This window comes from Puntigrus tetrazona, chromosome 3, assembly GCF_018831695.1.
Source record: "Puntigrus tetrazona isolate hp1 chromosome 3, ASM1883169v1, whole genome shotgun sequence".
Taxonomy (NCBI): domain Eukaryota; kingdom Metazoa; phylum Chordata; class Actinopteri; order Cypriniformes; family Cyprinidae; genus Puntigrus; species Puntigrus tetrazona.
In genome coordinates this window covers 1,984,550-2,002,326 of record NC_056701.1, presented here as the reverse complement: position 1 = coordinate 2,002,326, position 17,777 = coordinate 1,984,550, and the positions used below count along the sequence as shown (strand labels likewise).

General features: G+C 41.0%; 1 protein-coding gene across 2 annotated transcripts; it reads left to right on the top strand.

The window, feature by feature from the left end:
- Positions 1-1,852: 1,852 nt before the first annotated feature.
- On the top strand, positions 1,853-17,777 carry zc3h7ba (zinc finger CCCH-type containing 7Ba). Of its 2 annotated transcripts, none has more exons than XM_043226491.1 (20): positions 1,853-2,330; positions 3,148-3,223; positions 3,311-3,386; positions 6,021-6,077; positions 6,187-6,226; positions 6,752-6,885; positions 8,071-8,293; positions 8,379-8,432; positions 8,541-8,615; positions 9,240-9,401; positions 9,487-9,692; positions 10,425-10,525; positions 10,608-10,789; positions 12,660-12,715; positions 13,057-13,292; positions 13,381-13,486; positions 15,567-15,675; positions 16,536-16,669; positions 17,320-17,492; positions 17,576-17,777. In XM_043226491.1, exons 2-20 carry the CDS (start codon positions 3,165-3,167, stop codon positions 17,754-17,756), a joined length of 2,364 nt encoding a protein of 787 aa, XP_043082426.1. In that variant the 5' UTR covers positions 1,853-2,330; positions 3,148-3,164; the 3' UTR covers positions 17,757-17,777. The 2 variants fall into 2 exon arrangements, with proteins under 2 accessions (XP_043082426.1, XP_043082418.1); XM_043226483.1 differs by having other exon boundaries at positions 1,857-2,330; positions 8,379-8,434; positions 8,522-8,615.

The window sequence follows — 17,777 nt, the reverse complement described above, 5'->3', positions numbered from 1 at the left end:
TAACCTTCACTGACATTCGCATAAATGTCATTAAAAAACTTGAAAAAATTCGACATTTGAAAAAAGCTAAACGTATAAACATGGAGTGTTTGATAACGTCTAAACATATAATGCAAACATTAATCAAATAAATAAATGAAAAAAGCTATTCTGTACAACTCTTCACAGCGACCAGAAGGCCATAAGGGTTAAACCATGACATTACATAAAAATATTGCTTCTCTGGCCCTCAACCCTAAGTACTACACCAATTATAATAAAAATAAAAAGCATATCAATGTATATGCATATAAATAAATACAAGGACAATGATAAACACTCGATATCAGTGATGTTATCATCCAGCTCAGTTTAATTTAATACGTTTTTTCGCATTCCTGGAACATAACCGTTCCTCTATTCTCTTTTAAAATGTTTCCAACCACATTCTCAAACCCAAGAGAACCCTAGTGATTTAAATAATACTGTATATACTGAGTACTGAGTATATTTCAATCCAAAAAGGAAGGCAATGAATGAAAGAATTCATCAAACCTTGCGAAAAGCAGACCGAAACGTAGGGGTATATTTTACGCAGGCTTTAAATCACCACACACTAATTTAACAAACTTTTGAAAACTGTAAAAAACTGCAGGCAAATCCGTTCAAACCGATTGCCATTTATATGTTGTCAGTATGCACGATTAGTTACTAATTACTAAATTTGATTCAATAACTCACATTATAACGCAAACAACATCTTAAAATTAAACGAAGCGGGTTTTTGTGATCGCTAATGCGGAGAATAGTGCCTTACATCTAGATGAATGACTCTTTTCAGTGTGCACTTGGCTTAAAACGGTCAGCGGTTTAGTGATTCTGAATGGACCCATATAGTAGTACAGGAGGATTAGTGGTTTTTTGGCATGTTCCTGTGGTTCTGTTTGGCTTCACAGCTAGACCTGTGCATGTATGCATTGACAAATATGTATTTATTTCGTATATATTTTTTTAATAGCAAAGACTGATTGATTGTGGCTCTCAGCATGCACTTGAGGCACTGCTTGAAGAGGCAGGCGTCAGTGGTTTGGGCCTTTCCATCATTACTCAAGACCTTCTATCATTAATAGTACATATAAGCATAAAAAAATAATGAATATGAATATATGTCATGTAAAATGCAGAGCTAGATTTCTTGTAAATGCACGTATATTCTGTTTAATGCCCTTTGGTTTGTAATATGCTTCTCATAGTGACAATTGTTACACCATTAGTGTAAAAGGTTAAACACCACTAGACTGGCTTTTAAACTCCTTTCTGGTGTAATATTCTGGAGTCAGAAGGTCTATTTCACCTCTTTTAGAGATCTTCTGTATGTCATCTGTGCAGAACCGCTGCAGTGGCTTCATTGGGAGAAGAACTTCAGTGCTGGAGGAGAATCTCACATTTTTGGTCTTCTCCAAACTCACTTCATGATTGTCTGCCATTTTTCCTGTACGAACCTTCAGTTCAGTCATTGGGTAGATTATAGCAAATCTCATATTTATTCAATGTCCTGTTCAAAAGAAGTTTTTAACAGCTTTAGCAAAGTCGCGCATGCGCATTAGATCTGTGCAGAAACGGCGCGGGTTTAAATCGTGAGGTAAAAGTAATACGCATTATTCTACAGCCTTATAGCTACCAAAGACAGTTTTTATGGAGTAATTATATTCTGTATCATCCATAAAAAAATGTTTATCTCTTTGTATGCCCATAAATAAAATACATTTTACGCATGGGATCGGTTTTGGTGGATTCGGCAAAACCGAAACTAAAACAAAGGTATTTTTTATTAAAACATGTTTATAGCACATGAATGAACGAATCCTTCTCTTGTGGACACATTAGATGTGGGTTAGTGAAAATATATATATTGTAAATTTCGACAGCAAGCGTAGCACCATTGTCACGTGAGAAGTGTTACTTTTCACAGCGCTGGTCAGGATAGACCAATCACAGTGTTTCGTTGATTGCTGGGCTTGGATTAGTCGAACGTAATTATATCGCGTATCGAATTTGCATCCCAGTTATTAGCTCTATAAATAAGCAGAATACGCTTTCTACTCCGCACACGTTCCCAATAACGCGAAAAAACGATTTCTGGACGTACTCGAATGGACGTCGAGCGCCCCCTCTATTATTAGCTGGAAACATCAGGCGAGGGAGCGGCGCGACGTCCACACGCGTTTGGCAGCGCGCTGAGCTCGAGCAGCGGACGAGCCGTCGGTCGCTCGTCTAACGTTTTACACGCAAGCCGCCAACGAAACGCGCGCGCGACTCGGAGGAAAGCGCGGGAGTTTCTGCAGATACAGGTGAGTTCGGAAACGCGTCCTGTGGGAAGTTTGCGAGTTCTCTGCTGCGATTCTAGTGCGACTTTATTCAGATTGAACGCGCGGTCCCTATTATTAGACTGTCGCTTTAAATGTCCAGCTGCTTCGGTTTCGTTTTCGAAGAAACGGTTTTTCGGCGAGAGGAAGTGAAGTCGAGGGAGTTCGGCCGTGTTTCAAATCTCAGTAACGGTTTCGAGCGTCGTCCCTGCCGAGGGAACGTTCTCACATACAACGTTCTGACAGGCTTCTCTTCTAGCAAAGTTAACGTCCGTTGATTACTTTCTCATACAAAAAAAAATAATAATAATAATAACAATAATTATACATTATTCAAAACACAATTCTTTTAGTTGTCCTTAAGAAAGTTAACCACTATTAAACTGAAAGTTAAACTGTTAAAACACGGTTACTACACGTTTACTACAATAAATCCAATTCGTAAAGGTCCTTGCTCACTGATGAGCGTTTTTAGTAATTCAGAACTTTTTATTTTTGTAATTACTAACATATTATTAATAGTATTATTATTAGAAAACGAACTATTTTCACAATTTTTGTTAGCAAAGCATTTCTAGAAATTTCTAGTATAGCTGGGATGCAATGATAATAATGATATCTAGTTTTTGACTCGTCTGACAAAGATAAGGATAAACGCACTTCTGAAAATGCATAATAACACTTTACACCGTGACTTAAAACTCAACAATATGTCGACGGCAGATACTGGTTTTAATAATGCACACTTTTAAGGAAGCACCGCCGTTAACCGTGGACTCTCGCGCCCGTGTTTGTTTTTCAGGGTTGTGATGATCAAACATGAGCGCTGAGCGTCAGAAGCGCAGGGAGGAGATCCAGACAGGACTGAGCTTCATCAAGTACTAAATAAATGCATTGAGCTTTCATTCGATGTCATTCAGTCGCAGTGTTGATTTATTCTTTTTGGTTGTCTTTGGCGTCTGCAGGTGTTCTCTGCCTTATCCGGACCCTGAAGGCTTCGAGGTCGGGCTCGAGCGAATTCACGGAGGAGAGCTGAATAAAGTCGGTTTGAAGACGTTCTCGCGTACCTTCGCTGTTGTTGGTGTTCAGCTGGTGTGCGATCTCTTAGACGAGGGCAGGAGAGAGTACGATCAAATAAAACGCCCACTAGATAAAAGCTAAATATAGACCATAAACATTTGGCCGAAAATGGCTTGCTAAAATTAAGGTTAGGTTCCCGTTGGATGCTTTATAGCACTAAACCAGTTATGAGGCTAGTTTCCCCAGTCTACGAGAAACCTGCCCGTCTGATGTGTTACACAATTTTTCTTTTCTCTTATTAGCCCATCCTTGTGTTGATGTATTAAGGCTAAGTAAATGTGATTGAATATTATGCAGGAAAAACTATACAGTATATAAAAATTATAATGATTTTATATATATATATGTGTGTGTGTGTGTGTGTGTGTGTGTGTATGTGTGTAGTTGTGTGTATATATGTATATATATATATATGTATTTATAAGTATATATATGTGTGTATATACATCTACTTCTTCTTCTGCTTATCCGGGGCCGGGTCGCGGGGGCAACAGTCTAAGCAGGGACTCCCAGACTTCCTTCTCCCCAGACACTTCCTCCAGATCTTCCGGGGGAACACCGAGGCACTCCCAGGCCAGCCGAGAGACATAGTCCATCCAGCGTGACCTAGGTCTTCCCCGGGGCCTCCTCCCGGTGGGACATGCCCGGAACACCTCCATTGGGTCGGACGGTTTGCCAGAACCTCTTTGAGGCCGTCCGATAGTCCTTTTCCATGGTCACCCCGAACTCCTCCCAGACCCGTGTTTTTGCCTGCACAACCACCCGGGCAGCGGTCCGCTTGGCCCACCGGTACCTGTCAGCTGCCTCAGGAGTCCCACGAGCCAACCAGGCCCGATAGGACTCCTTCTTCAGCTTGATGGCATCCCTTACTTCCAGTGTCCACTACCGGGTTCGTGGGTTGCCACCACGACATGTACCGGAGACTTTACGGCCACAGTTCCGGACGGCCACGTCGACCAAAGAGGCAGAGAACATAGTCCACTCGGACTCAATGTCTCCAGCCTCCCTCGGGATCTGGTCAAAGTTCTACCGGAGGCGGGAGTTGAAGATCTCCCTGACAGGGGTCTCTGCCAAACGTTCCCAAAAGACCCTCACGGTACGTTTGGGCCTGCCAAGTCTGTCTGGCCCCCTCCCCCGCCAACGGATCCAACTCAAGCACCAGGTGGTGATCAGTTGACAGCTCCGCCCCTCTCTTCACCCGAGTGTCCAAGACATGCGGCCGGAAATCAGATGATACAACCACAAAGTCGGTCATCAACCTCCGCCCTAGGGTGTCCTGATGCCACGTGTATTGGTGGACACACTTATGCTTGAACATGGTGTTCGTTATGGACAAACCGTGACTAGCACAGAATTCCAACAACAGAACACCACTCAGGTTTAGATCAGGGGGGCCGTTCCTCCCAATCACGCCCCTCCAGGTGTCGCTAGCATCACCAACGTGAGCGCTGAAGTCCCCCAGCAGGACGATAGAGTTCCCATCTCTATTCTTCTACAATTACCCCATCAACCTCGGTCAGAAATCTTGGTGTAATCCTTGATGACCAACTCACCTTTAAAGATCACTTTGCAAAGACTGCTCGATCCTGCAGGTTTGCACTACACAACATCAGAAAGATCAGGCCCTTTCTAACAGAGCAAACTGCACAACCTCTTGTCCAGGCCCTTGTCATTTCTAGACTGGACTACTGCAATGCTCTTCTGGCTGGACTTCCATCAAACACAATAAAACCTCTACAAATGATTCAGAATGCAGCGGCACGGCTGGTCTTCAATGAGCCCAAAAGAACCCATGTTACACCTCTCTTTATCTCCTTACATTGGCTCCCGGTTGCAGCTCGCATCAAGTTCAAGGCACTGATGCTTGCATACTGATGCAACCACAGACTCGGCACCGGTCTACTTCCACTCACTATTACAAATCTACATGCCCTCTAGAAGTCTGAGATCTGCTAGCGAGCGACGCCTCGTGGTACCATCTCAAAGAGGCTCAAAATCACTCTCCAGAACTTTCTCGTTCTCTGTTCCTGGCTGGTGGAACGATCTTCCCGTACATATCCGGAATGCTGGATCTCTGTCAATCTTTAAGAAACAGCTGAAAACTCACCTCTTTCAGCAATACCTCATCTCATCAAAAGTGTTTGTGCCACTGTTATGAGAACTATGACGCTAAACATATAAATTATACATTTAAAGCAGTCGTTGATTTAAAATATTAAACATTTAAATTTGAGCAAACTAATTTATCCACGATTAGTGCCCAGTAAACAAACGAAGGCCCCGAAATATTCAGAATGTCTCGGTCACAAATACTTAAACTGACATAAATTAGGTGTAATTAGGATTACAATTGCAGCTTAATTTACAAAATTTCATGCTAAACTCTATTTGGAAAAGATAGGAAGGATAATTTACTCTTTACTCATATTATTTTTTTTGTTGCTATATAAAAAGTGTTCTTGGTGCGTTGCATCAGGGTCATGTGACTGTCCAGGTGTTGTGATTTCTGTCTGTTGTTGGGATATTTTTAACACTATGTTTGAGTCTTAAGGAAACGTTTGGTATCTGATCCGTATCCGTGTTCTTCTGTTTCAGAGCGGGGCAGCTGCAGGATCTGAGGCGACTTCGGTCATGCCGTCACTTTTAGATGAGGCGAGACTTCATTTAAAAAAAACCTATTTTGACTAATCTCTCATCTTTGAATTAGAGCTCATCCAGCTGATGAGGAGTAGATTGAGACGTGTCTGGTGTGTGTTTGCAGACTTCTTCTGTGGGACTGGAGGAAGTGACAGACTCTGCAGGTATTTCAGCGTGACGCTAGCAACACCGACGTCATGATTCCCAGAGAATACATCCACAGCTTTCTGTTGTAACGTTGCTTTGGATGAATCTGCCTGCCAAATACTTTTAATTAACATCAGTGTGCAAACGTTTTGGATGAAGGAAACATTTGGTTTGTTCGAAAGTGAGAGTAAAGACTTTATCCCATATCCTAAAAAAATTAAATTAAAAGTTTCCGCAAAAGTGATTTTAACGTTTCCAAACATCACCGAGCAGCAAATCAGCATATTAGAAAGACTTCTGAGAGATCATGTGACACTGCAGGCAATGCTAAAACACCCTGGTACATCATTTTATCGAGCTATCAAAACAAGTCGTGTGTGTATAATATATATATATATATATATATATATATATATATATATATATATATATATATAAAATATTTCTGAAGCACTGATGGACATATGTGTGCTGTTTTTATCAAAAGAAGCGTGTGTTATGCTAGAGTTTCGCAGCTTCAGTGTTTTCTCCGTCTCTTGCAGGTGACTCTGGTTGGCCGTCTCCGGTCCCCGCGAGCGACCCCCACGGGGCCCTGGGTCTGGAGGACACCGAGCTGATGGGAGACGAGCTGGACAGTCTGCTGGACTGCATGTCTAAAGAGGAAGACGCGTCGCAGGTGAGCCAGGCCGACTAACTGGGTTCATGCAAGGGGCCTCAAGTCCTTGAGTTTGACGTTTTCTAACGCGAGTCCTGGAAAGGCCTCGAAAACAAACATATTTATGAAAAGGTACTTGAAAAAAGTACTTGTATGTTTAAAAGGCAGTATGTATATATGGAATGAGTATTTTTTGTTTTGCATTTAAAAAAATCTAAAAAGAGTCGTTTGCTCTCGCGATGTTGCTCCTAGAGGCGAAAAGCAAAGTAAAAGTAGAATTGGAAACGGTAGATCTGTCACGTAAATCGTTTAAAAACCCACGCCGGCGCAGGAGAACGCATCCACATGTATGTGATTTGTGGCCGTCGCGATCTCAAAATAAAAGTTCAAGCCGTCGCTCTGCGTTCACGTGGAATCACAAAATTGTTGAATTGCGCAGAAAAATGAAACATCGCTAGGCTGTTAGCGCCCTCTGCAGGTGTTATAATGCGTAGCGTACTTAAAGGAGTAGTACCTAAAAAAGATCTCCCATCTCGTCATACTTACCCTCAAGCTGAATTTCTTTGTTTTGCCGATATTTTAGAGAAAGTTTGTTACCAGGCTGTTTTAGGTCACCATTGACTCCCATAGTATGTATTTTTTTTTACTATGGAAGTCAGTGGTGTCTTATCCTGTTGTCGCTAGTGTAATACATGGAAACGTAATCCACTTTACACTTAGTCTATATTTATTACTAAAAATATCAGATTACTCGCAATAATCCGTATTGCTTGATTACCAATATAATCATTAGTTATGGCTCTAGATTAGTTAAACGTTTCAAAATACAACTACATTGGTTTGCTTTTTGTGATTTTAAAAGTAAAAATCTTTCAAATCCGATTCAAATACTGGCCTGTTTTAATGAACCCAATATGTGTATTGTGTATATTTAGTACACAGCGTGTTGTCACAGCCGTAACAGGTATGATGTAGCTCATAACTTTCCAAGGGTCTTCAGGCCAGTCATGCATTTAAAAAAAAACACTTTAAATTAAGAAAGCAATAACTTTGCTGTAGTATTCTTTCAAGTTGCTTTTGCATTTTGCTTTTGCTTTATTAGTTTATTCATTAGATATCGTGAAGAGCAATAGTGCTTGAAACGTCCTGGACTATGATTTTGCCGGACGCAGGCGATGAGTTAACCCCGTCCTGTCTGGTGCTCAGAGCAGAGTCGTTCCCAGCGGCCTGCTGTGTTTCTCACCTCCTCGCCTCCCTCCGGCTTTCTTCTCGTCCGTCGGGGGTGAGCTGAACTCTCTGGACTCCTTCACGGAAGCGGAGCGGCGCTCGGGGTTGAGCGGCGGCGGGCTGGACGCGCTGGACTCGCTCGGCCCGCCCCTGGCGGTGGGAGGAGCCTCGCTGGATTCGCTGTCCGAGTTCGCCCTGCCAGGTCTGACGGTCGCCGCTCTCCAGACTGTGCTGAGACGCTGGGTCCTGTGGGGTTGATGACGTGCTTGTGTCTGTTTCTCTGTCAGGCGCGGAGATCGGCCGCCGTTTCCTGACGCCTGTCAAGCTGACGCATCCTCCCGCGGTCAGTGTGATGTTTTGGAAGATGCGACAGCGCTAGTGCATCTTTGTTTGTTTCATTAGAGTGTGTGTGTGTGTGTGTGTGTTACAGAGGAATGGTCATGGGACCTCGACTCTGTCCAGGAACCCTCTTGAACAATCACATGACTTCACTCAGGCCTGCAGCAGCTGCTTCAGGAGCACGGGTGAGCTCTCTTTATTCTTTTACTGTTTTATCATTCTCTCTATGGCAGCGTTCCATTGTTTTTTTCTTTCTTTTTTATTGTTTTAAGCATTTGCTTGTCATTTCATCTATCGTTCCATCTGATGCTCTATTTTTTACGTATAGTTTTATTTTTTGGTGAATTGTTCTGTTCGTCATTTTATTTGTTATATCCAATGTTTTGTATATATTTGTTTATTGATTTATTACTCTATCATTGTTTTATCATTCTATTTATTCAATTAGTTTAATTTATTTTATACCTGTTAGTCTATTTAGCGTTTTATATATTAATTTTATTCATCATTCTATAATCATGTCATTCTTTTTGTTCTGTCTAGTTCATTTTTTCGTCTGATCTTTTGTTATATATCATTTTATCATTGTTTCTGTTACTTTATTGTGGTTTATTACAGATTATACCATTTATTGTTACGCATTACGTTATCATTTTAATTTTCTCTCATGTCATTGTTCGTCTTTAATCTAATATTCCACTTATCATATCTATATCCATTTGATCAATTGTTCTGCTCTATTTATCATTCTGTCTTTTTTTTTTCATTCCTTTTTTGATTCCTATCGTCTGTCCGCGTGTCTCTCTCAGGTCCAGGTGTGCTGGATTTCGAGTTCAGTCCTGGTGTTTCTCACAGCTGTAAGAAGGATCTTCTGCTGTGCAGGAGAAGGGGCGGGGCTAACCCACCCTGGAGGCGGATCCGGCCCCGCCCAACTCGCAACAACTTCCAGGCCGCCTTTGTGCTCTGTAGAGGTGCGTCATCAGTTAACCGCTCAGTGACTGATGAACTAGTGCCATTAAATCCTCCCTGTGTGTGTGTGTGTGTGTGTGTGTGTAGAGGTGTTGGAGAATCAGGTGTGTAAGTACGGCGAAGGCTGCACGTTTGCCTATTGTCAAGAAGAGATTGACGTGTGGACGCAGGAGAGGCGGGGCTTACTGATCAGAGAGCTGCTCTTCAATCCGCTCTCGACCAATGAGAGACAAGCACTCGGCGTCATTGAACTACTGAACATACACACGGGCATGTTTATGTTCCTCTGTGAGGTAACGGCACACACAGGTTTAGCCTTGAGCTTTATACTTTATATGAGTACGTCTTATTACTGGGTGTTACTGCCGGTCATCGAAGTGTTTGTTTTTAGTGTTTACTTTTACTTTATTTGTTATCTTCACACCAAGAACGATAAAGTCCACTCCATCACATTATAACTTCAGTTTAGAGATGTTGATGTTTCTATCGTTCATCAGCTGGAAAAAAGCTGGATTTCAGGGATATTGTGTCTGTGTTTTTATCATTACATTGTTATACAGTATGAACCAAGGTTATTAAAAGTATATTATGTTATATTCTATTGTATTACTACTGTCTGTGTTGTGTATGGGTCTTTAGTCATTTAAAAACTAAATTTCTTCTTTTTTTTGACAGAAATATTTAAATAATTCAATGCAACATTCATTCATTTTGGTCAGTTTTAATCTAAAAGAAACTGCATGTTAAATTCGCTTGTAAATTTATTCAATATAAACGCGAAACGCATTGTATATTACTTTAAATGTATTTCAAAAACACGCGACATTATAATAGCACAAGACTGTAATTAGGTTAGGTTGATGCCGAGTCAAGTTTCTTATATTTTCAGAAGATTGTTTTCATTAAAATGCATGCGATTTTAAAAAACAGTTACAAATATGAACCTTAGTTTTCATGAGCATTCGTTCGATACGAGTCTTATTATTTGACACTGTTGTGATACTGGACCTGGTGTCCTCTCACAGGCCTGTTTCGACTGCCGACCCAGAACGATCAGCAAACGCTGGAAGGAGAATCCCGCTCTGTGTGCGAACGCACCGACTCGACATCAGTTTGACAAGAACAAGTACGTGAGAACCATCGCATGTTGATGAAGACGTGACCGCGGAACCGGATCGTAAGCCTGTGCCCTTCTGTGTGTCTGTCAGGTGTTTGGTTCACGCGGTGAAGAGCGGCGCTGTCAGTCACAGTAAGGTCCGAGCGCTGAGCTCTCGCTGTCAGTTTGACGTGTGTCGTCTCGAGCTCACTTCGGACTGTAAGAGGAAGGACGGCTGCTGCTTCGCTCACTCGCTCATCGAGCTGCAGATCTGGATCCTGCAGAGAGACACTGGTACACAAACTTCACAATGAAGTATAACATGGCACAAACATGACATTCAGAGTAATATATATGTATATAATACCGGTGCATCTCAATAAATTAGAATGCTGTGGAAAAGTTCATTTATTTCAGTAATTCAGCTCAAATTGTGAAAGTCGTGTATTAAATCAATTCAGTGCACACTGACTGAAGAAGTTTAAGCCTTTGGTTCTTTTGATTAGGCTCACATTTAAGAAAAACCCACCAATTCACTCTCCACAGATTAGAATACTTCATAAAAAAGATTTCTAGTGAATTGTTGGCCTTCTGGAAAATATGTTCATTTATTGTACGTGTAGGGCCTCCTTTTGCTTTATTTACTGCCTTTATTTACTGATTAGCTTGAGGCGCTGCTGAGGTGGTGTGGAAGCCCAGGTTTCTTTGACAGTGGCCTTCAGCCCGTCTCTAGTTTCTCATTTTCCTCTTGACAAGACCCCATTGATTCTCTGGGGTTCAGGTCTGGTGAGTTTGCAGGCCGGTCAAGCACACCGACAGCATGGTCATTTAACCAACTTTCGGTGCTTTTGGCGGTGTGGGCATGTGTCAAATGAAATGAAATCAGCATCTCCAAAAAGCTGGTCAGCAGAAGGAAGCATGAAGTCCTCCAAAAAATCTTGGTAAACGAGTGCAGTGACGTTGGTTTTCAAAAACACAATGGACCAACACCAGCAGATGACATTCATCCCAAATCATCACAGACTGTGGAAACTTAACACTGGACTTCAAGCAAAGGGCTATGAGCTTCTCCACCATTCCTCCAGACTCTAGGACCTTGGTTTCCAAATGAAATGCAAAACTTGCTCTCATCTGAGGACCAGTGGGCAACAGTCCAGTTCTTCTCCTTAGCCCAGGTGAGACGCCTCAGACGTTGTCTCTGGTTCAGGGGTGACTTAACACGAGGAATACGACAACTTTAGCCAAATTCCTGGTTTCTCTTGATGCGTTGACCCCAGCCTCAGTCCATTTCTTGTGAAGCTTGACAATCCTCAAAAGGCTGCAGTTCTCTCTGTTGGTTGTGCTTCTTTTTCTTCCACACGTTTTCCTTCCACTCAACTTTCTGTTAACATGCTTGGATACAGCACTCTGCGAACAGCCAGCTTCTTTGGCAATGAATATTTGTGTCTTACCCTCTTTGTGAAGGCTGTCAATGATTGTCTTCTGGACCGATCAGCAGTGTTCCCCATGATTGTGTAGCCTAGTGATCCAAACTGAGAGACCATTTTGAAGGCTCAGGAAACCTTTGCAGGTGTTTTGATTTGATCATTGATGTCACCATATCCTAATTTATTGAGATCGTGAATTGGTGGGTTTCTGTTTCTGAGCCAAAATCATCACAATTAAAAAGAACCAAAGACTTCAAAACTACTTTATATAATCTGTATGAGTGCCAGATATGCTTTTTGAATTTGAAAGGCATGATAAATTGAGCTTATTTTGTCCTATGGGACTTCCGAAGGGTAGCACTGAATGAAAATGTGATATTTAAACCCCAGGAAAAAAACGTGTACGTAAAGTTCAGATGTGTTGACTTAAAGCATTCGTTCTTGAGCATCAGTGAATGTTAGAGCTTTTGTAATAGATCTCCCTCAGTTGTCTTCAATGTGAAAAATCATAACCTCAAAATTCACTGCGGGGTTTATGGTGTCTTGGAGGTTTTTATGAAGAAGAGACAGTGGGCAGTTTAACTGTTCAGGGCTCGCAACGAAACTGAAAAAGTCAACGACTTAAAATTGTGATTTGAAAACGCTCAATTAGTTTGATGTGAAAATAACACAGCAATACTAAAATGAGCAGCAGGTGGAGACACTGAAACTAACAGACTTCACCTGTGTGTGTTTAGGAATCACTCATGAAGAGATTGTACAGGAGTCTAAAAAACACTGGAACAAACAGCTTGTGAGTTTCTATTTAATTATTATATTATTTTAGTAGATATTTTAATATTAAATCAATTAATAGAAATAAAAGTCATTCTTAAATGGTGCTTTATCGTTGTTTTCTTACCTTGGTGTTGTTTTTTTCTTTCACAAATCAAGTCATTTTGTTCTTCTCACACTTCATGTAATGGCAGGGAATGCGAAAACTGAAAAAAAAAGGATGTGAATGTGTCAAGTTGCTTAAGCACGAATTAAAGCAATTTGGAGGAAGGATCTTTTTAATGCTTACTGTTGGAGGTTTAGTAAAATAATTAGCACTTTTATCATTTCTCAGCTCTATTTATGTCGTCTTTCCATCAGCCTGCGGTCGTAGCTTCACTCTCACTGAGCAAAATCACTGGTGCCAAATCGAAGAGTCCAATCAGAACGGAGGTGACGAATGGAAACGTGGGTCCTGTGCAGGGAACAGGAAGTGCCAAGGTCAAAGGTCACAGGCTGGAGCTGATGAAGTTTGTGTGCGGTCAGTGCTGGAGAGACGGGCTGGTCAGTGAACCGGACCGAGCGCAGAAATACTGCACCGCTAAAGCCAGACACAGGTGCAGACGGATGCTCACACACACACACACACACACACACACACACCTCAACACAACCGTCTCACTCTCTTCCCATGTCTCTTTTCAGCTGGACCAAAGACAGGAGGGTTTTACTGGTCAAATCCCAAGAGAAGAAGAAGTGGGTCGCAGTTCGACCTTTGCCCTTTTCCAAGACCTTTCCTCAACAATATGAAGTGAGTAAAAACCAGTGGTAGATAAAGTACCTCAAAGACATAATCAAGTACAAGATTACTTATCAAGAAAACGTCTTTGGAATGAGTTGAATTCAACAAAAAAACCACACACCCACACACACACATATAAATCTATAAGTAAGCCAGTAACTCCCTGATTCACATCTCTATTCTCAAAAAGACTCTCAAAGATGTTTCCTGACCTCTTAAAATGTTAGATGCAGTCGGAAATGGCTTGATAGAAAACATATTCTCAGTTCTAATAATAGCTCATTGATGCTAAATTACTCTTGAGTCTTGTTTAAAAGGTTTTATCGCATCACCATTGAAATGGTTTCCCTTTATTAAAGCAAAAACTCATAAGTGATCAATCAAAAATATGTCGAGTGAAGTCTTCACCCCGAGGTACGGCGAAACGTCTAATGCAAGCATTATTATTTTATACTCAGGAGGTGGTTACAAAGTTTCGCAGCTAGATTTTCAGCAAAATATTATCTTATTGGATATGGTTTAGTTCAAATGAAGACACTTCTAAGCTTTATGTTCTTGATTACATCAGCTCAAGCTGAATTACTGCACACACATTCTTCCTTCCATGCTAAATAGGGGGAGGGTTTCTTTCTTTCTCTGCAGCATAAAAACAGGATGCTCGACCTTTATTTGGCACGAAGTGAATAATCTATTCTATTATAGCAACATCTTTTTTATCTTTAAACACAAGCGAGACACAAAACACATGTATAGGCTCCAATTAAAGCTGCTAACCACAGCAGGCATGCATCGACAGGACGCTCATCTAAACAGGATGTTGGTTAAACAGCTATGCTGGTTTATTCTTTGCAACCCTGACCTCCATGTGGATTTCCGAACCGTCAACCTCGCTTACCAAAGTTTTTTTCTTTGCCTTGACATTCATTTCAATAAAATTTCATTTCATAAATCATTTATTCATATCGTGAAATTAATCTTAAAAGATCTCTGGCAGTCAATGAGTTTCTCTTCTTCTCGTTCTCAGCCCTTGATGCTTCTTTCCTGTTTTTTCTTCTTTTAAATTGCCTTGTCGTGTCTTATTTTCTACAAGCAAATTATCAAAATGAATTTCTAATGTGTGGGAATTTAAATGTGTGCATATATATATATATATATATATATATATATATATATATATATATATATATATATAAATAACAGTATATATTAGGGCTAGTAAGCAATTACAATTATTAATCTAATTAATTACATAATATGGGGATTAATTAATCACACATCAAATGGGTGAGCTATACTTTTAATAATTGATTTAGTTATTTTACTATTATTACTATTTCTAAAATGAAATGATACTCTGAATAATAAAATAAAACTACCAGTAGGTGGTAGTAAATGTCGTAATGATTAAGTCAGAGTCATATATGCTTTTCTTTCTTTTTGATTCGTCCAAATGGCTGATTCATTCAAGAGTGAAGTTCTTTACGAATGGTCCATTGAATCGTTAGGCTTGTTAAACTTAAACCAGATCGTCACCATTAAAACATGAAAAAAGTTGAAATGCGAAATTAAAACCGTCAGTAGGCGACAGCAAGTCATTGAGATTCAATCACTTGATTCAAACAACTGATTCATTCAGGAACAAAACGTTTGACGATGCTAATGAGTGAATCATTTATTCAACAGATTCATTTAAAAAGCTGATTTATTCAATAAGTAAACACTGTCCATTGCTCAGAGAGGCAAAACAGTGCTGTGATATTTGTTTGGACTTGACTTAAAAATGAAACTGACTGCAGTTGTGTTGGCTGCAACATGAGCAAAGGTGCTTTTAGGAGTCTAGCTTGCAAGCACCAGACCCTTGATTTGTCCAACCTGGTTTCTTGTCGTCTGTGTTCTTCTGACTTCATTTTGCAGTAAGTAATGAATATGCACCAAAAATATACATTTCAATTAGGAGGCGCGGTGGAATAAAAGTACAATTTGTTTGAAAAACTCAAGTAAAGTACAGATACTCCCAAAAAATACTAAGCTAGTATTCATATTTTGTTACTTTACCCCACTGCTAAAAACACTGTACGTTTTCTCATAGATCTGCGTCCATGTGCTGAAGCAACGTAAATGCAATTACATCGGGAACTGCACTTTCGCTCACAGTCAGGAGGAGAAGGATCTGTGGACGTACATGAAGAACAACGGCTGTAAGCGTTAAATCAAACACAATCAACACTGATGTTCAGTCACAGTCACATACTGCATATACCAACCAGGTTTTGTGAAGTTCTGAGGTTTGATTTAGGATTTATAGGATTTTGTGTACAGCTGTTCATGGCAACATTTGTAAATTACCAGTATATACTTTTTCAAAAATTAGTTTTTATTGATTTAGGCAGTAATGAGAGTTCTAGTTCTACTTGCCTCTGGGAAATATAGGAGCAGAGGAAACAATGGCCGCAGCAGTTGCAGTGAAATCACAGCTCCTACTGCGGCCATGGTAGATCACCAGACGTCCTTGAGAGTATAGTTCCTAGTCATATCAGTCTAGAAAACCACAACTTTTCATTTTCCTGTCGGTCTTAGTACATGACATAACTACAGAAGGGTCAAGTTTAAGAAAAACGTCAAAACCCTTTGGTCATTTTTGTACGCTATGCTACTGGTCTAATCGGATTCAGTGATCTATGCTAAGCTATGCTAAAAGTGCTCTCGCCAGACCTGGAGATCGGCTGAATGGATTCAAAAACTTATGCAAAAGCGTTCTTTTAAAGCAATCGTTATAATACTTTTTAGTATTCATTTCAATTCATTTGTTTAACTGTTCTGATTATCAGTATTAGACAGAACTGAATGACGGCGGCAAACACGAGGGAGAACGGGAGCGCTATGTGCTCAGCTGCTTCTTATCTCAGCACCGTCAAAATAAATATAAATGATACTTGGGTTAATGACAAAGTGTACTTTCTCATACATTGTATGTGTGTGTAAACCGGTGTGAAGTTGTTACATCAAAGCCTAGATATGGTCTGAATTAATGATTGAGGTCTCGTGTTCTCCGCTACAGTCAAGGACATCCAGCTGGTGTTTGACGATTGGCTCTCAACCTCCAAACAGAACAGAGCCTCTGACATCACCTCAGCATCTCAGCCAATGGAAAAGAAGCAGATCACCATGCCGACAGACTTTGCTGAACCGGCGGTACGTTCCAGCTGGCTCATTTCCTCCGTTCTCCTGTTTCTTATCAGCATCGGCTAAACGCCGGGTTTTCAAAAGTATGTACATTCTGCGGCTTAAGGGGTCCAAGAGTTTTAAACACTGGCGTGTTATAAAAATAAACGTGACGAGCCACGATTCGAAACATGATTGGTTGGTTTACCTGTCAGTCAAATGGCCTCTTGGGCTGGTCTTGGCCATTTAAAGAGGACGAGACCAGAGCAAGAGTGAGCTTTAACATATTTACTGTATAATAAAATAAACTAGAACTATAGATCTACTAATAGTATGGCTGCTAATAAAGAATGCATTATAAAAATATTTGACAAGTTAATATAGATCTATATATAGCATCGTTCACCTTCTCCCAACGTCACAATAGGATTTTACTTCAATAAAGGGGAGATGGGGTGTGCGTCGATGAATAACCCTACAGTACTAATTATTACATATTGGGGAATATATTGTTTGTTTGATTGCAAAAGAAACAAAGTCAGGATTAGCTAACAAGCAACCATATATATAGCCCAAATAACGGCAACCAACTACCGATATTTTAATTTTTTTAGGCTAGGCTAAGCCCAAAGTTGTGTAAAACATGAAGACTTAGCTGCTTACGTGTTTTATTTCTACAGCTGAACGGGTTCTACTGTTCTCTGTGTGGGAAACACAGCAGCAGTAATCGTCAGTGGCAGCAGCACATCTCCACAGAGAAGCACAAGCAGAGAGTGTTCAGCGGAGAGGGAGAGGACGAGAGCCTGGCCTGGTCCCACCGCTTCCCCGGACCCCGCTTCTCCATCTGTCCCAGGTTCACCATCGTCAAATCAGTGAGCGTCATCGGTCGCGAAGGGGTTGTCTTTGTCCTGATTGGCTGCGGTGTTTGATTGACAGGTCGGAGGAGGGCTGTGCCGATGGTGCGAGTTGTGACTTCGCTCACAGCGAGGAGGAGCTTCAGGAGTGGCGCGAACGAAGGGATTTCCTGCGCAGGACGTTACACAGAGCCAGAGCCGAAAACCTGCTCTCCCCAACTGACAACGACTTCGGCATCTTGACCTTCATATTTCAGGATTAAAGAAAAACGACATTTGAACCT

What these genes read in the sequence shown, in the direction of transcription:
- zc3h7ba (XM_043226483.1), top strand. Translation starts at nt 3,165, where the DNA reads ATGAGCGCTGAGCGTCAGAAGCGCAGGGAGGAGATCCAGACAGGACTG. An exon ending in GTCCGAGTTCGCCCTGCCAG is followed by an intron (nt 8,294 to 8,378) that starts GTCTGACGGTCG and finishes TTTCTCTGTCAG; the next exon opens with GCGCGGAGATCGGCCGCCGT. An exon ending in CATCAGTTTGACAAGAACAA is followed by an intron (nt 10,526 to 10,607) that starts GTACGTGAGAAC and finishes TGTGTCTGTCAG; the next exon opens with GTGTTTGGTTCACGCGGTGA.